The sequence below is a fragment of the Vicugna pacos genome, chromosome 30 (assembly GCF_048564905.1).
Source record: "Vicugna pacos chromosome 30, VicPac4, whole genome shotgun sequence".
NCBI lineage: Eukaryota > Metazoa > Chordata > Mammalia > Artiodactyla > Camelidae > Vicugna > Vicugna pacos.
The window spans coordinates 12,189,175-12,210,122 of record NC_133016.1 but is presented as its reverse complement, the minus strand read 5'-3'; the positions used below and the strand labels follow the sequence as shown (position 1 = coordinate 12,210,122).

Sequence of the window (20,948 nt, the reverse complement as noted above, 5' to 3'; positions counted from 1 at the left end):
CATTTCTGGGCGCTCAGGCTCCACACGCTTCCGGCTTCCCAAAGTGTCACGCCAAGCCCTGGGACTCACTCCAATGATTCCCAAATTGGCCAGTCCTGAGCTGGCTCCAAGCAGACATTTTGTATGACTTCATATGTATGGTGGCTTCTTTGTGACTCAACCCATGTTCTTCAGGATTTGTTTCGTAGTTTTTCCACGTAAGGCAGCTGGTTCCCAGCTGTTTGCTGTCCTTGCTGAGGGCCACCGCCTGCCACCCTTTCCTGCATCTCAGGCTGCACGGAAGGATCCCTGTCTCCCGGGCGCCCAACAGTTCTGGGCTTCCATCTCCCAGCATTTCTTGGTATGTATGATTTGCCCTAGAGCTCCCTCCGCACCCAGAGATGGCCCCGGCCCAGCCAACCTCTCCCAACAGACGGCGTTCCTGCCACTCAGAGCAGAGTAGGGCCCTGCGGTCGGGAAGGTGACAGCAGCTCCCTGGCCTGCAGGGGCTGGATACCGGCATGCAGGGACCCCTTCCGCACTTCCCTCCCTCCCACCTCTCCACACTTGCATGAAACAATGACCTAACATTCAGGCTGATCACACCCCTAAGTGATCAGTTGCATCTGGTCAAAATAATGTTCATCAGCTTCTCAAGCTCTGGGAAGAAAGGCCTGCTTTCAGAAGTTCTCCAGCGTGGACTGGGCTTGTTAAATACAATACCAATGAACGACTACTGAAAGCTTCCAAACACTCTCAATTTTTGTTTTCATCGCATCATGAACCAAATAACAGCTCACGGGCAGGCACGGGGCGCCTGGCTCTCTGTTCAGCAGCGCTGATGTGGACTGCGCCTCGTGTGGGAATGCTTCCTGTTTTTATTTAGCTCATTCTCTTTAAGACAACACAGTGTTTCTGGCCTCATCTCTGCTCCTCCAAGTTTGGGCGCAGCTGGTAGCTAAGTTCTACTGCTTCTTCCAGGAGCACAGCACCTCCGTGGAGTGGAGGGCTTCCCCAAGGACACCAGCAGCTCACAACTGCTGCTGCTCCCAGATGTCACGCCCACCAGGGCTCTAGGGGTGAAACCCTATTTCCCACCTGCCTCTCATCCAAGTCCCACCCACCAGTCATCATGGATGCCCCTTCCTGCCAATTGCTTCCTGAGGAGTCCCGGTGGGTTCCCAGGCGCCTGCCTGCCCATCCATCCATGCAGTTGGGGGGATGACTGTACTCGCCCCACTCACCAGTGTCGCTGGGATATTTGTCTCCCTCGGTGCACGTCCTGCCGTCGTCCTCCTGGATGTAGCCCTCCCGGCACTCACAGCGGTAGCTGCCCAAGGTGTTGATGCAGATGTGGGCGCACAGCGTCTCATTGCTAGTGGCACACTCGTCGATATCTGGGTTTGAACCAAATGCAGAGAGAATGTTCAGCCAGTTTCGGCAAAATCGCTTCCAACACAACAGGCGACCTCAGCCTTGGCCCTTCTGTTAATGTCTGCAAAGGACACACTCCCAGACCTCTGTCACCGAAGCTGGGAATAAAGTAGGAATCTAGAAATGTGGGCCATCCAGGACCGGAGCACTTCAGGTAGGGTCACCATGGTTGCCAACTGATCAGTGATTGGGTTCTCGGTTGTGGCTCTGATGCCACCAAGTCACGTGCCTTGATGCAGGCGCTGCTGCCTCCAGAGTTCTTACTACAGAATCTGGTAACGAAGCCCACCCAAAATACTTTGCTGGGCTCCTTGGGAGAGAAAATGAGGTAACAGATGGCAGCACATTGTGAAAAGGTACTATCCTGGACATGATTTTCTGCCGAGACCCTAACAGCTGAGGGTTTTTATGTTCCTTTCAGCGATTGTAGGCCTCTAACAGCACGATGGTGACCTAATGCCACCAGGAATGGCTCCTTCCCGGGTAGGAGATGTGATGGGAAAAGGCACTGCTGATAAAAGAAAACAGTCAGAATGGGTCCAATGGAGAGAGCTTTCCTCAGGAAATTTCAGCCTCATCCGTGACCTAAATGGACCCCTCAAGAGCAGTGGAAATGAGCCATGAGACCATCAAACAAGGAACCAGTAAGAGTCCACGTCAACTGTGCACACTTAGGATTTGCTTCCCTACTGGATGGGGTGGAAACAGAACAGTTTCCCAGCAGGGGAAGAGAGAGGGGCCAAACCCGTTTCCTGTTCCCTGGATGAAGACACGGGTGGCAGCAGCGACCACAACCCAGACTGGGCACGTGTGGCTGGAGAACAGAGCGCCCCCTGTGCTCCAGGACACCGACAACGTCCCAGCCACTCCCTGCACAAGCTGCCCAGGCCCTGGGGGTGCGGAGTGGCACGTGATCATCCTGACGGCAGTTTGTACTGTGTCACCCGCAGACTAAGATTTCATAGCTGGAACCTCTTCTGCAATTCCTCAGGCTGCCCACCTCTGTCCACATGCCCCGGCCCTACACCTAGTGCGAGGCTGCCTCTACCGCCCGAAGGAGGGGGGACAAGGTCGAAAGGAGAGAGGAACAGATGGAATTCTTGGCTGAATGCTAGCGTCGCTGACCCCCGAGGTCCCAAATGAAGCAAACTGGGTACCGGAGTTACCACAGCTGAAATAAGAGCCCTGGTGCCTGACACCTCAGACTGTGGTGCAGACGGGCATACCCCACCCTCTGTAGGAGAGCCCATGGGTCCCCCTCTATTCCCTTGGTCTCGATGCCATTCCTTGTCAATGTCAGGGGGAGGGCACCATCCCAGGTGCCTCGGGGGAGAGGCCAGGAGACTTGACGTCTAGAGCTTCTCCAGAGCCCTCTGGGGTCAGGGGGGTGCTCACCACAGCTCGTTCATTTCCCACCTGTGTCCCTCTGTGCTCTCCTGAGTTCACCCTCCAGCTGACACTTCACTGCACATTTGTGATTTCCACATCCTCCACCCTCAGAGTCTGGCGGGGAAGCCAGGAACCTTTCTTTCTTTCTTTTTTTTTTTTTTGAAGCAAGAAGCCAGGATATTTCTGAGATAGGTTAGGCCCCAGGAGACAGAGACCCTAAACCTGCCTCAGAAAACCAAGGAGTGCAGGGATGGGAGCCCGTGGGTGAGGGGGGACGGAACAAGCTGGTGGCGCTGGTGGCGCTGGTTTTGCCCGGCTGCAAAACCCGGCTGCAGCCCTGGTGGCTGGCTTCAGCTTCCTGAGTCACTTCCAACCTGCCTGCCAAGTGGACACCTCTTCTCAGTCTCTTTTCCAAGTCGTCTTTGGAGAGAACGCTTCCTCTTGCTTCGCTCTTCCTGCATTTTCACACTCCTGCCCACTTGTTCTACTTTCACTGGTAATGTTCCTGTTCTCCTGCTCTTGCATCTCACTGCCACTTACCTATCGGATTGGCACCCACCCCTTGAAGAATCCCTTGGCCGTCGTTTTTAAAATAATCATGGTGAAAGGCAGCGATCCTTAGGGTAATACCGACCAGCTCCATCCAACAAGTATCAGGACGGAAAGGGAGGAATCAAAGACCAAAGTGGCTCCTGAGAGCTGGTTCCCCTGAGGAAGAAGGGTCAACAGAAGCATCAGAATGTGGCTCCCTCCTCAGGAGCTGGGAAGTAGGGCGCCTCGCGTACGCACCCAGGCAGTACGGCTTCTCCCGCCTCCGGTGCCTCTCCCGGTCATAGCGGTACCCCGGGTAACACGTGCACAGCACTCGGCCGAAGTTATCCGTGCACTGCTGTTCGCACGGAGCCTCGGCACACACGTCATAATCTGAAAAAGAGAAGTGTGAGCTCATAGCAAACACAGTCACTAGGTGGGGGCAGGGGTCACCCAGCCCCGGGAGGGAACAGACTTTCTGGCTGCACTCCGCTGAAGGGGAACTGTGGTGTGACCAGCTATGTTTAGAGGCGATCAAGTCTTCAGGGCACGGCGCGTCTTCCTGGAGTGGTAAGATGAGTGACAGTGCTGAGCTGAGCATCCCAATGGTTCAAAGCAAGTATCACTTGTAATTTTCCCCACCTTGGTTCCCTCATCAAACTTTGGTCTTTTCACTCATCCAGAGAGCAAAGATGCTTTCGACAGCCAGACTCTGCGGCAGCATCACCGGGGGAACTGTTTCCTCTTTTTACTACCAGTTGCTGCAGAGACAGGGAATTCCTTCCCGCTGAATACCAAAGAACAGCCAGCCCCGGTGATGGGCGTTGGCATCATAACATGAGAGCAGGGGTTCTGGAGTGGGGCATGGAGGCTGGAAGTCAGGCAGGCTGGGAGGAGTGTGAAGAGAGGCTGATGTCTGTGTGTTGTGGGCATGCAGACGGGTGGGGGTGGGGGTGGGGGTGTTGATTCTGCATGCTGAGAAGCGGTTAGGTAAGGTTGAATGGCTAGACATCTTGTTCCAGCCTTGAGCCTATGCAAATTGGGGTGGGTGCTTGACTATTCGTCAAGAACCAGGGCATCTCCTCTTTCCCCAGCCCTTACAAACAAATTGATATGTAATGAGTCTCTGAAGGGGCTCTGGCCGTAAGTCAGAAGCTCGGGCTGAACGCTGACTTCCAGACTAGATCCAGCATCTCATTCATCACGGCACTATCTTCCCCAGGTGCTGACAGATAAACTATCCTTGGACATGGAGAGCGCCTGACTTCACTCACTGCCACATATGAAGGTGGAGTGAGTGGGCTGTCAGCCCCCGATGTGGGTGGGGTCAGCGAGACAAGGACCACGCCAATCTCATGACGACCTGGAAGGCGGCCCTTGCTAAATTCTCCTCCCCACAGATGGGACCCCAGGCCTGCTTTGCCTGTGTGGTCCCTGCTCAAGCGTGCTTTCTTCAGCTACACATCACCTCTAGACAGCAGCTCTGCACTCTTTTTGCTCAAGAGCAAGGTCTCGGCCGTGACTGGCTTTGGGCTGCCCTGCTCAGCCAGCTGTGCTTTTTCTCTGTTCTTCTGGATTTACTTGCCTTTTGTGACCCGTCCCTCCGCCCTCCAACACACCTTTTTCCCCACCTACTCTGTGGGTTTCTGGAGGAAGCAAGGTTAGTGACTCGATTCAGCCTTCCATTTTGCCTGCCTCTACAGTCTTGTGAGCCACTTTCTTAAAATAAATCTTTTTCTCTGGAGAATCGTGACTAACACATCACCTTTTCCGAAATCCTACATGTATATTTTGTCTTCTTGGGTAACAGAACCCTTTCTGATTAAAGATATCTTTAGCCATAAACACAAACACACACCGACTTTTTCCCACGAGGAAAACAAATCAACTGTAAAAAGCGTTCTAGTGAAAAGCCACAGAACAGAGTTAGTCACGGCAAAGCAGCTTCCAACGCTTGGGACCACTTTTCCTGGAAACACTCAGTTCTAAGTTACATTAATCCTAGGCGCTGATATCTCACTCAGGGGGAGGGAGCCTGGTTTCAGGCCTAGATGTTTGAAACCCCGGTACGTAGCATCTAAAGATGCTGGTGTCTATGTAATGTGTTTTTCATCAGGCTGGGCAAGGTCTTTAACTGGGATCTAAAACGGATGAGCCTAAACTTAATTTCCTTTCAGTATCTGCTAAATTGAAATATCATGGATTCAGCTGGTAACTGAGAAAAGCTGGCTTATAAAAGAACATCATTATTTTGAACTTTGTGGGTTTCCCCCCCTCACCAAGCTCTCACAGAGTTGGCTGGCGGTGAGAAATTCTGTCTGGGAGAGACCCACATAAGCCACCCTAAGCGGAGTAATTTTCTAACTTTTTTTCTAAATTCGCTTTCTCAGAGTTGACAGCCATGGTTTAACAAACTCTTCTGTCCTTTGCAAAGAGAGCAATAAGCCAGGATTCATTTACTTCTGACTGATGAAGAAATGGTTGTCCAGGAGATAGTGCAAAGTAGTTAGCTTGGCTGGGCTCCAGGTCCTCTAGAGAGACCTGGCTTCGCGACTGACAGTGAAGTAAACTCTCATGTTGCCTCCTCGCCTCTGCCCAGCCCGGGCAAACCAATCTCCTGCTCTTCAAGCAGTTCATCGCGTTTTCTGTCAGTGCTCTGCCTGGACCCCTCTGCAGCTCTCTTCCTCCTGCTCACGTAAGTCCTAGAAAGCTTTCCCCTCAACCTACTTCCAATCTCCTCTCCTCTTTGAGACCTTCTGCAAAATACCTTCTGCAAAAACTCAGGTTTCAAAAATAACATGCCTAAGGTCACAGCTAGAAGGATGTGTCTATGGACTGGATGTGTGTGTCCTCCTGAAACTCCTCTGTTGAAATCCTAACCTGCAGTGTGATGGTATTAGGAGGTGGGGGCCTTTGGGAGATTATTAGCTCACAAGGGTGAAGCCCTCATAAATGGGATTAGTGCCTTTTATTTAAAAAAAAAAAAAGAGTCCAGAGAGCTCCCTTGCCCTCTCCACCATGTGAGGTCACAGCAAGAAGATGGCTGTTCAGGAACCAGGAGGCTCTACACCAGACACTGGGCTTTCCAGCGCTTTGATATTTGGTCTCCCAGCCTCCATCCAGTCTAAGGTATTTTTGTTAGAGCAGCCCCAATGCATTACAGCAACATGGAAGCATGATAAGATCCAGGTCTCTCTGATTCCACGCCAGCCACACGCTGTCTCCCAGCTTGAGGGTGTGCATCCTGAAGGCTGGGCCCTAGTGTTCCATCGCTCTGTCTCTTTAGCGCTGAGCTGAGCGATGTTTGCTGATGGTCACACGAAGGGGCTTCAAGTTTAGCACATGAAAAACAAGCAGAGAGGTCGGGAGGATGGTTGTGTTGTAAGTGTATGAAATGCTGATTAGGGAATTACAGCCTCGACCACACAAACCCTAAAACAGAAGAATTATACAATATATGTGTATATGCTGTGTGATGATTTAGACAGAGCCCGCCATGTGTAATCAAATTGGCATTAGAAGAATTTAATGCCAAAAAAAAGAGAAATTACACACGCATGCACAGATAACACATGCGTTCTGCGAATATCTGAACTTCACAGATCTCTAGTAATTAGTCACAAATCAGGTGAGAAGATACAATCATCTGTGTTACATACCTTCTGGGATGCACTGTCCAAGGACAAACTTATACCCTTTGCAGCACTTCTTCCTAAGAGACAAACAAAAACGCATTTTAAATGTGATGTGTTTCAGTTACTGGCTTTGAATGAGGTAACTTGTGCCCAGGAAGAACTAAGGTATGAAGGGAAGTCAGGATGGAGTGTTTACAAGGGAATCCGAGATAAGGAAAAATACCAGTACCACACGACCACTTTCCCCCACCTAATTGATGGCACTGATCCTTTGAGTCCTGTGAAGTGAATTAACTCTGAGACCTCAAGATATTTTTATTAGATGATTAGAGACTTACAAGACTTAAGTATGAAAAGGACCTTTGAAGCTGGCCAGGCCCCTCAACCTACAGGCTAAAGGTTTAAATGACTTGCTAATTATAATATTAGTATAATTAGTAAATGATTTATAATTATAATAATTAGGAAGCTAATTATTATCAAACTTGGGACTGGGACTCAAGCATTCCAACTGTCATTCAAGTGTCTTTTTTTTTTTTTTAAATACCTGTACCACATAAGGTACCTAAAGATACCTAAATTAATTGAATTTTAAAAGCAGCTAACAGGCAACTCCTAACATAAACATCCCAGACTTATGTCTCTGCCCAAGAAATGGTGCAATCTGTTCAAAATGCCAATCTCCACTGGAAAGATCACATCTCCGGTGTAGAGTTGCGACCTCCTGACAGACCAGCCCCTCTACAGATAATGAATATAAACTGGACAGAACGGAAGCAAACAACTACCTCATGATTCTGGAGAGTAAATAAAAACAGACATTTAGGAGGAGAGTTGAAATTTTCAACGAGGGACCAACAGAGGGTAAATTTCCAGCTTTTGAGGGCTTTATCCGGAGAGCAGATCACAGTTGCCATGTGCAAACTAAAAGTCTGAGGGAAAATCTGCAGTATTTCCTGACCTGATCACACAGAGGACAAAGCCTTGGCATCCAGAGTCACGAGAAACTGAAGAGGAATCCAGGAAGCAGAGTATGAGAGAAGACCCACTTCTGTGCATCATCTCTGCCCAAGTCTCTGGTAACCCATGTGTGCTAAGAGCAGACCCAAAACGTCTCAGCTAAAGACGAAAGAGACTGAATGAAGACTTGAGCTGTCACTCCTACAGGGCAGTTTTCACCTCTTGTCTAATCAAGCTAGCAGTCTGCTAAAAGAAAAAACATCAACAGTCTTTGGATGAATATACCAGGATCCAGCATCTCCTCAACATAACACGTATAAATGTGACCCACTCTCAAGGGAGAAGACAACCAACGGTGCCACCTCTGAGATAACCCCGAGGCTGGAATTATCAGACAACCTTTCAAGCAGCTGTTATAACTATGTTCAATGATACAAAGGAAAATATACTTGTAATGAATGAAAAAGTAAGTAATCTCAGCTCTCCATCTGCCCAGCCTCCATCATTTCTCTCTTCCCTCTGTCCCAGCTAGCTTCTAAGTAACCTTCCCACTTCCATCATCAGTGTCTGTTAGTTCAGAGGCCAAGAATTAACCATGGTCCTGCGAATCTACAAATCTCAAGAACATACCCCAAGATATTTTGAGTTGACTACAATGGTTAAACTATCATTAAAAAAACCTTTTACTTTGTAACCGTAAGAGAAATCAGATTATGGTTATTCCCATTGCAGTGTCATTCTGACTCATTTGCATGTGGATATGCTTTCTAGGTGGAATACAAAGAGTAAGTTAAGTACTATCTACCAGCTAGGAATTGCATACCACCCGCAACCTATCATGCCCCCAGTGTTAACACATCATTTGTACGTATGAATCAGAGGCACAAACCACCGATTTCGAAAATCAGGCATTATCTGTGTCCTAAAGCAAGTTCCCACTTTTGTCAAATGTTGGAACCTTCACCGAGGTTAGACAAGGACTTCCGTCTCTTTAAGAAGAATCTGACACAACTAAATGCATTTTTCCCATCACATCTTAGTAAAAATTACTTTAACAGTTATTTTCTACTTTTGCAAGTTAGTTTAATCTAACTGTGTTATTGGTCAATTCCATTTTTGTGAACTGGTCTGCTAGGTGAATTACCACTTATAGGAGAAATGTAAGCAATCTCTTCCCCAAACTTCGAAATTTTATAATATTTTCATTAAATATTTTACACAACTTGTAAACATCAGAACACTTCTGATGCCCAGTCGTGTTCTGCAATACCACCTCGCCTCGTTCCTCCCTGTAACGTCTCATGTGTGGCCCAGATGCGGTAGATAATCCTACTTCAAAAGCAAAATAAGTGGGCTTCCATTATACAAACAGTGGCGTTTGGAATATTCCCAAAGCAGATGTAAGTGAAACAGCTAAGTCCCCCAGCAATGGATACATTTGCCTACTTGTACTTTTCCACTCAATATAAATCATTTTGAATCTTTTATCCACCTATTTTTACATTAAAAGAAAATATATGTGTATATATAATTTACTGATATGAACAATCTGTGGCCATGTCCAGAGTCTTCCCACTAGACATAATTTCCCAATGTCTCCAATTGAATTATAATTTTACATGACAAGAGAAGCCCAAGGGGTATATTTATATTATTAGAAGTAGTAGTAGTAACAGAGGTAGAAGACCTACCTTTACATTTTATGAAATAAGCCGTGGGAAACTAGGCAGAGTTTAAGAAAGTCCAAGTTTCTAACAACCAAAAAAGAAAGTTGGCTTAACAGAGTGCTCATTGAAATTTCACGGTTATTACTTACTGTTAAGACTTGAGGCTGTGCCTACAGAAAACTCTAAGAGGAAGAACAGTGCGCTATATGATCTAAACCTCCAGTGATTCATGAGAAAGCTGGATGGAGGGGAAAACATGTGTTTTTGATACTCACATCTCAATATAACACCACATTTAAACATATGGTTCTATTTGCTCCTACTTAAATGACACATCTAAGGTACAGCCTCTGAGGTGTTCTGTGGCATTTTAAAGTTCATGCAAATGGTAAAATCCTTATAATCTCTCTCGACGTCTAAGAACATTAAACTTGGGCATTCTGACCTTTTTGAGCATTTCAAGGGCTTGGGGCCTTCCACACAGTGGAGCTAGAAGTCACCTGTCACTTGCCTTTTTATGAAATTAAATGATAATGGGTGATTTGATATGCTTTCAAAAGGCTACGGAAAACCTGAGCTTCAGGATGGACGTGCTTCATTTAAATACCTGCTTAGCTAAGAATTAACTTCCCCTTAGCTGTTTTCTCTCAGCTGCATCACTAACACCATCTTCCGCTCGAGGGAAGGAGGTCTGAGATGCCATTGTACCCTCCTGCTTCCCCAGAGCGCCTGGGAATACAGCATTATTCTGCACGTTAAACACTCATCAGTCATAAACCACCACTTAAAATAAACAGTGAAATATTCCAAAGCATAAAAAAACAAACACTGGCTGGACATGTTATGCACTTTCAAAGATTACTTACCACATAATTCACATACAACGAAGTGGAGCCAAAGTGAAATCTCCTTGTTAGGCAAGCCTGGACGCTTAGTAGATCTAACTACAAACATGGCTGTGTAGTTTTTATCTTTTAGAAAAACAAACTAAGATGGGAAAAGCTCATGCAGATTCAGGGGAGGAGGTCCTTCTTAATATGCTTCACGTGTCCTAGCTTGGGTTTTCCAAGTGCAAAGGCTGTTCTCATTTCTTGGCAAGCGAAGTGGTGATGAGATGGTTGCTACACTGAAAGGGCGACATCTGGTAATCAGGAAAGTCTGCGGAGGTTTCCCCTGGGTGCCCCTGAGTATTAACACGCATAAAAAAATCATAAATAAAAATAGTGCAGCCAGAAATATATCCCACCAACCAAGTGTGTGTCAAAGCTTTTGGAAGGAACAACTCCATTGGGAGAATGAAGATAAGGGAGAGATCAGCATCCAGCTGTCTGCTGTGAGTTACTAGATCCTAGAAAAGAATTTTTTTTTTTAAAAAAAAACAACTGCCTACGGAATTCAAGGGCTAGAAGAAGGCACCTTGGAAGGGCAAGTGAGCTAGTAGGCAAGAAATATCTCAGCAGCTGCTCCAATGCAACAGCAAATGCCCCTAAGATGCACTCGGGGTTTCCTGTGTATAGCTGCCTGGACACGCACCAGATAGGTCAGATTTTTCAAAACATGAGAAAAACCGCACTTTTTAGAGTCTTTAGAGTTCTTGGTACCAAGCTAGATGGGGTCAAGCAAACCTGGTTTACAGTTCTGGCTCTGCCCTCGGGATGGGCCCTTGGGCTCATTTCTTAAACTTGCTGAGCGTGTTTCTTCGTGGATAAAACATGAATGATGTTATTTGCTTTAGAGGATTATCACGAGGATTACAGATAATAAAATCGAGGTACTCAGCACCGGGCCTGGTTTGGGGTCAGATCAGTGTCCTAAGCTGCGGCTTTAGGAACCCAGCAAGAACACAGCAAAAGCAACTCCTCCCGGATGCTTTCATCTCGTGACATCTCTTTCCTCCACTTATTTCACAGCAGACGCTGTCTCTTCTTCCAAACACAAAAGAGAAGGGGGAGGGAAGGGAGGGAGCAGGGAGGGAGAGAAACTTTGGATTTCGAGAGGACAGAAAAGTAATATTTTTGTCATTATCTTCTTTTAAAAGTTAACACCAAATGGGGAGGAGAACAAGAAATAAAAATGCAAGCTCTTATCCCTTGGGTTTAGGAGATCTAACTCTGCACCACCATATAGTCCTTCCTCAGCATCCGGGATTGGCTCCTGGAGCCCCCATATACCCAAATCCACGCAAGTTCAAGTCCCTTATGTGAACTGGCGTAGTACAAAGAATACAGTCAAGTCAACAAATATTTACTGAAAAAAAAATCCACATACTAAGTGGACCTGTGCAGCTCAAACGCATGTTGTTCAAGGGTCAACTGAATATGAACATGGCCCATAGATGGGAAATGATTTCACAGAGTGGAGTGACTTCAAACCTAAGTGCCTCCAGCGGAGGTTGTCATGGAGAAGCCAGCCAGCCCACCCTGCAGGACCTCAGTAAGCTGTAGAAACTGGAGACCCCAGATACTGAGGAAAATGGAGGCCAGAAGACAGCAAGATGACTTGAAAGTCTGCTGAGAAGCTGGACTCCCCGTTCCCACCCCAAACCCAAGAAGTCAGCCTGATGGACAAGAGGCAGAAGGCATGTTCTTTTGAAAAACTATACCCAGGAAGTTCAAGACTGGGACACCAAGTCAGAGGACCAAGGAGAACCTACCCATGAGTAGATAATCCTGTCCAGGCACAGAGAGTTTCCCAGTGTTTTTTAAAAAACCCTTTCAATTTAATATTTCATTCCAAGACAATGAAGCCCTTCTAGTGATGGCTTCTGAAGGCAAATGGATGGTAGCTTCCTCGCATCTTCAACTGGTCAGTCCGAAACGAAGACAAAGCATAGAGTCAATCTGTATTGTGTATTCTGACCAGTCCAATCACGCTGTGGTATGCCCGAGAAGGGAGTCCAAGAGGACCTTTTGCCAGGAAAAAAAAGCACAGATCGTGAATCCCTCGGGGCTAATATTAAAGGCTTGAAGAAAGTCCACCTTGGATTTTTTGGTAAAGCTCCTCAGAGCGAGGAAGCTCTCCTCTCTTCCTTTAAACCTTTTCCCCCTGCCAACACTTTTACTGAGCTTTGCATGACTGTGTGAGCTACTAGAATTCCTTTTACATCAGATGACCTGAGAACCAAACCCAATAAAATGACTCACCTCTCATCTAGGCATGCTTGGTTCCAGCCCTTTCTCCCAGGCAAATGGAATAACACGTTTATGACAGCTTCAGCAAGCTAACAAACCAACCCAAAACAAACCGATTTATTCATCTACATACAAGCCGTTACTGCCCAGTCTCAAGGACAATATTAAGAGAATCCTATGGAGTATGTTAGGTATAACCTGCTCCTATGTGCACAATTACTGGTGGTCAAAATCAAATGAGGACAACAGTATAGTGGTTCCTCAAAAAAAAAATCAATGATCCAGCAATTCCATTTCTGTACCCAAAAGAACTGAACACAGACAAATAGGTATTTGATCATTGCAGCATCTTTCACAATAGCTAAAGGTATAAACAACCCACATGTCCATGGACAGATGACTGGATAAACACAATGTGGTATAGCTACACAATGGAATATTTTTCATCCTTGAAAAGGAAGGAAATTCCAACACAGGCTACAGATGGGTAGAAAGTGTCAGTATGGAAAGATGGGAAAGTTCTGGAGATTGGATGGTGGTGATTGTTGCACAACAATGTGAATGTACTTCATGTTACTGAACTACACACCTAAAATTTACCATTTTAACCATTTTTATGTTATAGCTACTTTCCCAAACATACACAGAAAGATCCAATGAGGAAGAAACACTGTTGAAGTTATCCCTCTAACCATTAACATGGCTATGGTATTATCTGGGTTTAACTGTGTCAATTACAGACAAAAAAATTTCAAAGTGTGTATGAAAAGGTTATTCTTACATGGAGCTAAGGGAACAACCCAAAGTATGTATCCCCCTGCATGCTGCAAGTGAAAATTTATTCAAACATTCATCATGCACCTGCTCCAAAGGCAGAATAGCTGGTGGTTAGGACCCTTGGCCTCAGAGATGTACCTCCCAGGCCTGAATCTAGGCTCTGATGCTTTCCAGCTGTGGGGCCTTAGCCAAGCGACTTAAAAGTCACTCTAACTTGATTTCCTTATGGGAGAGTAATGGTACCCCACCTCACTGGTGTGGTACCCACTTCACTGGCATGGTGGGAGGAGTCAATGAGTTAAGATGCATACAGAGCTTAGGATAGTGCTGGCATACACTAAGTCCAACAGAAAATATAGAAAGAAGTGTGGTTTTCCCGCTGTGTCCCTGCTCTGATGGCCACCTTCAACGACCCTGGAGAGTTGCAGAGGAGGGAGTACATGGTTATGTGGGGACAAGAGCCCTGCCTGTGGGGCTGAGAACACGTGCAGTCACCTTCACGTGATGCTCCTGCCAGCGCCTCCCCATCTCCCTGGCACATCAGTGTTCCTCAGACTCACAGGGTCAAGGATCTCAGCAGAGGGCTGCCTGGAGTCCAGGAAGATTTTAGAGATAAGAACCTGAGATTGGTTAACCTCTTCTTTGCAACTATGCCAACGCTAGACACCCCCAGCTCCCTTCTCACACATTTTTCCCTCCTTCCTTGCCTCCTTAAATAACTTTTCTACCTCTTTAACCCTCATTGTCTGGTTTGCTGGCTGCCTTTCCCCTAATTTAAATAAGAAGTTGATCACTTCTGAAACATAAGAAAATACTGTGATAAATGGGAAAAAGGAGTTTGGTATTAATCTTTGTAAAAATCAAAATAAAACAAAATAAAGCTTAGGTTGGGTGTTTATGGTTCTTTTCATGTGGGTGAGATAAAAGAGGCCCCTCATGTTCTTTTTTTGTGTTTTCTGATTTTTCTCTAATGAGCGGTATTGATTTTGTAATAAGAGAAAATAAAACAATATAAGAAAGGAGTCTTTAGGGATTTTTAGGATGGTTTGGTACATTTCTAATGTCAGACTTCACAGTAGTTTCAGAAACGTGTGGTTTTGAAAATTGGTTAAGGAGTCACGTTCACGAGACTGCTTAAGTATATAAGCACCAGGCATGACTCGCTTAACCCAGAAACCGAGTTTATTATATTATGGATAAACTGAAGCGACCAGGCTTCAACTCAACTGCTTTTGACCAAGTCACCTGGAACCAATATACAGTACTTATTAAGGAACTGCTTTAGGGATTTAGTGTATTATTTAATAGTATGTTCATTCTTCCTTTTTTTTAACCTCAAATAACTGGTTTAATAGACGTTTGCCTTAGAGAGGATTTTAATGGAACGATTTTACCCATTTGTGGGACACATTTAAACCAATGCCTGTCTGGTCACATTTACTCTCATGGCTGCTAATTTTCAGAGACACTGATAACTGTGCATCTTGTCTTAGTCTGTGGGTCACTGCCCATGGACAGAGCATGGAAAGTAGAGATTGTTTCTTGCAGCCACGTGGTTTACCATATGCAGTGACATGGTAGGACCCAAAGCCTGGGTCATTAATTTATTTTTGTTCTATTCTTAACTCTCTAAAAGCGTTCTAGGAGCACCTGAATGGTTATCAGTAATATGTCACGGTGGCATTCATCGAGAAAACCTATCTTTGGGCATTGCAGTACTCATGATAAATGGAGCAATACAAGTCGTCCTCGTGGTTACCAAGGCTGTCCCGGAAGTTTCCCGATGGCTCCGCCCACTCTGGGCTTTCCCTGCAGCTCAGCCATTGTTTCCTCACTCCTCCATATTTACTCATTTATCGAAGCACAGTTGGTTAACAATGTTACATTATGTATAACATAGTAATCCAATATTTTTAATAGATTATACTCCATTTATTATACTCCATAATTTATTATAAAATATCAACCTTATTTCTGAATGAATTTAACCGAACGGAAACAAATCCTCCTCTTTTTCAAAGGGTGGATCCAGCCTCGGGGGTTCAGCTCTCACCTCTCTGTTCGTGACACTACACTGCAGGCTTCCGGGTATCCTCACTGCCTTCATTTTGCCTGCTGGTATTTTCTACATTTTCTGTAATTATCAGATATTACTTTTGAGGCGAGGAACCATTATATTTTAAAACTAATAGAAAATATTAACCTCCCACTGCCAAGGTGGAACAGAACAGCATCCCGGATGGAGCCAGATCTCAAAGGCAAATAACTAACAACCTTGTTTTCAAAGTTGTCTTCTGTTTTTTTTCTCTAGCAAATGCCCCAAAATACCCATGACAGCTGCATTTTCAGAAAATCATTGCTGAGGCAGAGACAGCTAGCTGTTCCTCCTCATCTACTCTTTTTCTATTGTTACAAAAATTCAAATTATAGCTGAGCACGTAGCTGCCCATAATAAAGGGGCCATTTCCCAGCCTCTCATCCCCCAGGTACGGCCTTGTGAGTGAGCCTGGACGACGGGATGTGAGTAGCCATGGTGTGTGTAGCTCTCAGGTGCCACCCGTAAGTGGAAGGGGCGCAACCCCCCGCACACCCCACAAGTGGGAGCGTGACCGTGGTGGTGAGCCGTCTTGGACAGTGAGATCAACACCTCGGCAACAGGTGGATCAACATACAGTGAAGTGAGCGCATGGTGCTGTCCACCTACCACATGAGCTAAGGATGCCCGAACAGTTTTGTGCAAGAGGAACAGACTTCCATCTTGTTTAAGCCACTATTTCTGGTTTCAGTTACAGGAGCCTAACACCCATTCCCTCCAAGGCTAAAATGACTGATGGAAATAAAGCCTTGGGAGGAAGGCTACTGAGAGGCAAGGTCAGTGAGCCACAAGGCACCCGGAGAAGACGCAGCCTGTCGCTCTGCTCCTGCAACGACTGTGCCTGGAGTCCTCGAGCCTTGTGACATGCTGACCCTCGAAACATAAATATGAATGTCCCTGTAAATCACTCAAAGCTCAAGAACTCTCTGCTTTGACAGGGCGACGACGATCCTGCTTTCCACACAGTGGGCAGAGTTTCCTTGGCACTCGGTCCCCTTTCTTGCCCTTGACCATGTGAAAGAGGCATTTCCAGAGAGAACTCAGCACAGGAATAAACTCAACTTGCTGATTCAGATTTCCCCCCAGGGTCAGTCACTTGGGAATTCAGTGAGGAAGTCTTAGAGACTTGACTTCATAATGACTTCGAAAGACAGAGGAGACCGGATCTGAGATCCTCTCTCTCAGGTTAATTAATCACGCTGTGACATATCCCACTCCTCACATGCATCAAACCTTTAAGGAAAACCAAGTACAACTGACCACTTCAGGTCTAAGTCACTGGAGGGAGAAATTCATACCACACCCAAAGTGGGGACTGCTACCTCCAAATCATTTACAGATGAGAGCAGGAAGCTTCTATTTGTTTTAGATACCAAACTACATAAATAATGGTCCAAGTCACACTAAAAATTTCAAATTAGTGAAGAACTGGAAGCATTCAGTTTGACTTAATTCAACCAACACTTAATTGAGAGCTTATTACACGTCAAGTTAAGCATTTTTCATAGATTATTTCATTCTCACAACCACCTTTTTTTTTTTTTTTAACAGATGGGAAAAGTGAAGCACAGAAAGCTTAAATGACTTGTTCAAATTAGTAGCTGAGCTGGACACGAACCCAGACTGCGGGACTCCAGGGGCCACCTCTTCTCTGAGCTGGGTGTTACAGAAGATGTGGAGATGATGAAGATTTGAATTTGGTCCTTGAAGGCAATTAATGTGGAAGAAACACACAGACACAAACACATGATTCCACATAACACAAGACAGAGCATTAAACGCATAACACAGAGGGAGGGAGGAACGAATTAGGAGTTTGGGATTAACAGATACACATTACTAGATAGAAAAGAGATAAACAACAAGGACCTTCTGTTCTGCACAGGGAACTATATTTGATATCCTGTAATAAGCTATAATGGGAAAGAATCTGAACAAGAATAGATGTATCTATAACTGAATCACTATGTTGTATACCTGAAACTAAACGTTGGAAATCAACTATATTTCAAAGGAAAATAAAGCATCATAACACAAGCAATATGTGTTCTCTCAGGACAGAGGGAAGTGTATTAACTCAATTTCAGGGGCTGCAGAAGTGTGTGGCCCACTGGAGTGGCCTCTGCCTCAGAAGGATGTATGAGGCCCCATATTAAGGGGGTCCCCACCCCTCGTCATGACCTTCCAGTCTTGCTTCTCTAATGTGGCCCCAAAATTCAGTTTCTCCATCCTGCAATCTCAGCTTCCCTGGGGGGAAAAGCTCCCTGTCCGAGGTTCAGGATATCCTCAGACAACCTTTAGGAGATGCCTCCCCAGACTGAACCTTATTTAATTTAAGGTCAGAGAGCCACCGTCTAGGCCCAGCCAAGAGGTCGGAAAGACAAGACTGTAGACGGAGTAGTTAAGAAGGCTGAAGTATTTCAGGCGAGAGATTAAGAGGGTCTAAATAGAGCAGTGGGAATTAGAAAATGAAAACAGATTTTTTTTTTTAATGTTGGAGGCAGAATCTATAGGATTTCCTAATACACTGGATGTTGGGAATAAGAAAAACTGACAAGTCCAAGACTAGAGATTGATTTTAGTGTAGCTGCCTGGAGGGTGAGGTCACCATTAACCAATGCAGGTTAAATCAGAAAGGAGCTACACACCAAAGATTTTCATAGTACATTTTGGGAAGACTAGAAAGTATTAACTGTATTCAGTTAGGACATAATTGTTCAGGATGTCTGAGGCCTCAGGCAGTGAGGTAAGAGTGGAGGAGTGCTAGGGATGGTCTTCGGAGGGACAGGTGAAACTGAGTATGAGATAAAAAGACTCGGGGAAGGAGGGAAGGCATGTGCCCAGGACGTGATGTGGGGAGATATCCTGGTAGAACTGGGCTGAGTAAGGAAGCCAGAGAGAAAAAAGAGAAGGGATATCAAAGAAATCAACAAACTAGATTATGAACTTGAACAAATCATTATCCCACTCTGGGTGTCCCCATCCTACTCTGGGGAAAAAAGGGCTTTGTTCTAGGGTGATCTTTAAGGTCTCCCCTAGCTCTCGGGGTGATGACAATGTCTGTATCTTCATTGTGGTCACATGGATGTATACTTTGTCAAAACTCATTGAACTGTAGATTTAAAATTGGTGCATTCAACTTCATTGAAGTTGATTTTTAAAAATTTCTTGGCTCTAAGGAATTATTCATTTTATGCAAAACTATTAATGACAATATGAAATATTCCACTAAGAGTATTTTTCCAGAGAAAAAGAAATATGGGTCACGAAGGCACACCCTTAATCCCCATGAAAAACAAAGCCAAGAATTAGAAGGACGTGTTTTAAGAAATTGGCCCCTGGTCATTCCAGACATTGGTAAGAGTGAGCAGATACCTTGAAATGTTTTGCAAACACACAGGAGAGGACAGAGACTTCGGGTGGACTCTCAGACATGGTGGGTGTGGTAGGTGCTTTAAGTCAGCCCGAGAGCCACAGCGGGCAGTGCGGCAGCCCTGGCTGTCACAGCTCACAGCTGGCTAGACAGGTTCGCTTCAAGTTGTGGTTCTGCGGACTCCCCACTTATGTGAGCATCAGTGCGTGACTAAACCCGGTGAGGATTTCTAAGGTGCAGGAATGAACGTCCCTGGCGAAAAGTATACCGATTTTTAAAAACATAAGCTTCTTGATATCTGAAGCATCATTTAATCAGAAGGGAGAGGCTGCCCGCATCTCCATGTTGGGTCTATTACAGAGTCTGTAATTTCTTATGATTTTTTTCCGTTTTGGGGGGCAAATTTTAAGAGGTAGTGCCTTAGAGAAATAAGTCTGATTCTGAACAACAAGGGGGTAGTTCTGGGCTCTAGGATACAGGCAGCTCTGAGGCTATCCTGTGGGTCATGGGAGGATATGTGTGCCTCTACCATCATACGCAACACAACCTGTCTCCTCTAACTGCCCGAGCCTGAACTCCTCCCGGGCAGGAACTGGGTCTTAGTTACCCTGAGCCCCTAGTTCAGTATCTGAAAGACCACAGATACTCAACACATTTTGGCTGAACTGAACTTGGCCAGAGTCCTTTCCCTGGAAAGAATCTAAGATGCGATTGACAAGTGTAAGAGTTACAGCTTTATCTTTGTCTTTCTTTTGTTTTGTTTTTTCTTAGCCTCCCGTAGGCTCTCATTCTTCCTTCCTTCCTCCTTTTCTGTATTACAAGGTGTAGAAGGACTTAGGGGCTGGCAGGAGTACTGAACAGAAAGACGTGGGTAACCGCAGTACTTGACAGACAGTAAGACATCTGTTACTTGCATGAAATAATGACTAATCGATGGCCTCCAGGGGCCAAAAATATTCCACTTTATGTGGAGTAAATAACACATGCTCTGCTGTTTGTGATCAGGACTGGAAGACTCAAAGGCAAGCTGCTCTGGACTGCTCAGTGGTGCTGCTGGAACCAGAATCCAGGGGATGCTTGGCAACTGGGTCACCCTGTCCACTAAGCTGTCCCAGAACATTAAGGTTGGTGTTTTTGTTTTTGTTTTTTTTTTAGGATATGCTGCATGGTATCATGATATGGGCAGCTGTTTTAAAGTGAGGCAGAACTGAGTTTGAAACCCAATTCCACCACTTCCTCATTTCATGAACTGATGTAAGTTATAAATAAACTTACATTTCAGTTTCTTCTTCTAAAAAATGCAATACCAATGTATACTTTGTTGGAGTTTTTTTTTTGGGGGGGAGGTAATTAGGTTTGTTTGTTTGTTTATTTAATGGAGGTGCTGGAGACTGAACCCAGGACCTCGTGCATGCCAAGCACATGCGGTACCACTGAGCTACACCCTCCCCAATATTAGGGTTACTTTGAACATTAAATGAGATGGATAAAGCACTTGGTATGGTAGCTGTCATATAGGAAATGGCCAGTAAAGGGACATTGATCGTGACAGCAGGACTGATGGTAATAGCAGGAGTGGTTACTACTGTTGTTACTCTCCTCTGTCTTCCTTCAATGCAGGGGGTTAAAGTATACATTAAACGAGTATTTTTAAGTTATGATGAAGCACTGTGAAAATACTGGAATGCCTGAAGATCAAACACTACGTTAGCTTACACTGAATCAACAAATAATTCAATGCTGAGCCTGGGAAGTCACTGATAGATACCCTGGGAAATATAAAGAATCATAAGGTAAAAAGAGCTTATACCATCACTTGCATAATCACACATGTAAGGCCACAGGACATAAGAAACGTTCAACCACAACAGGACCTTTGAAAATAATAAAATACTCAAGACGTCCAAAGGCACTCAGTCCACCCAAAATTACCAAGAGATGGAGCAGGCCCAGCCTGGGGTGGTCTGGAAATCCTTT

The 20,948-nt window shown here is 45.4% G+C and overlaps 1 protein-coding gene across 11 annotated transcripts in view; it reads right to left on the bottom strand.

The window, feature by feature from the left end:
• CCBE1 (collagen and calcium binding EGF domains 1) overlaps positions 1-20,948 on the bottom strand; it is a 249,115-nt gene that overhangs the window by 18,370 nt on the left and 209,797 nt on the right. For 10 of the 11 annotated variants that reach the window (XM_072952103.1, XM_072952100.1, XM_072952102.1 and 7 more), the window contains 3 exons: positions 6,993-7,045; positions 3,592-3,726; positions 1,224-1,376 (listed from right to left, as the gene is read on the bottom strand). In XM_072952103.1, the coding sequence (XP_072808204.1) occupies positions 1,224-1,376; positions 3,592-3,726; positions 6,993-7,045 (341 nt within the window). Of the gene's footprint in view, positions 1-1,223; positions 1,377-3,591; positions 3,727-6,992; positions 7,046-10,461; positions 10,512-20,948 lie in introns of those variants that run through there. The other variant, XM_072952108.1, reaches the window with a different exon arrangement.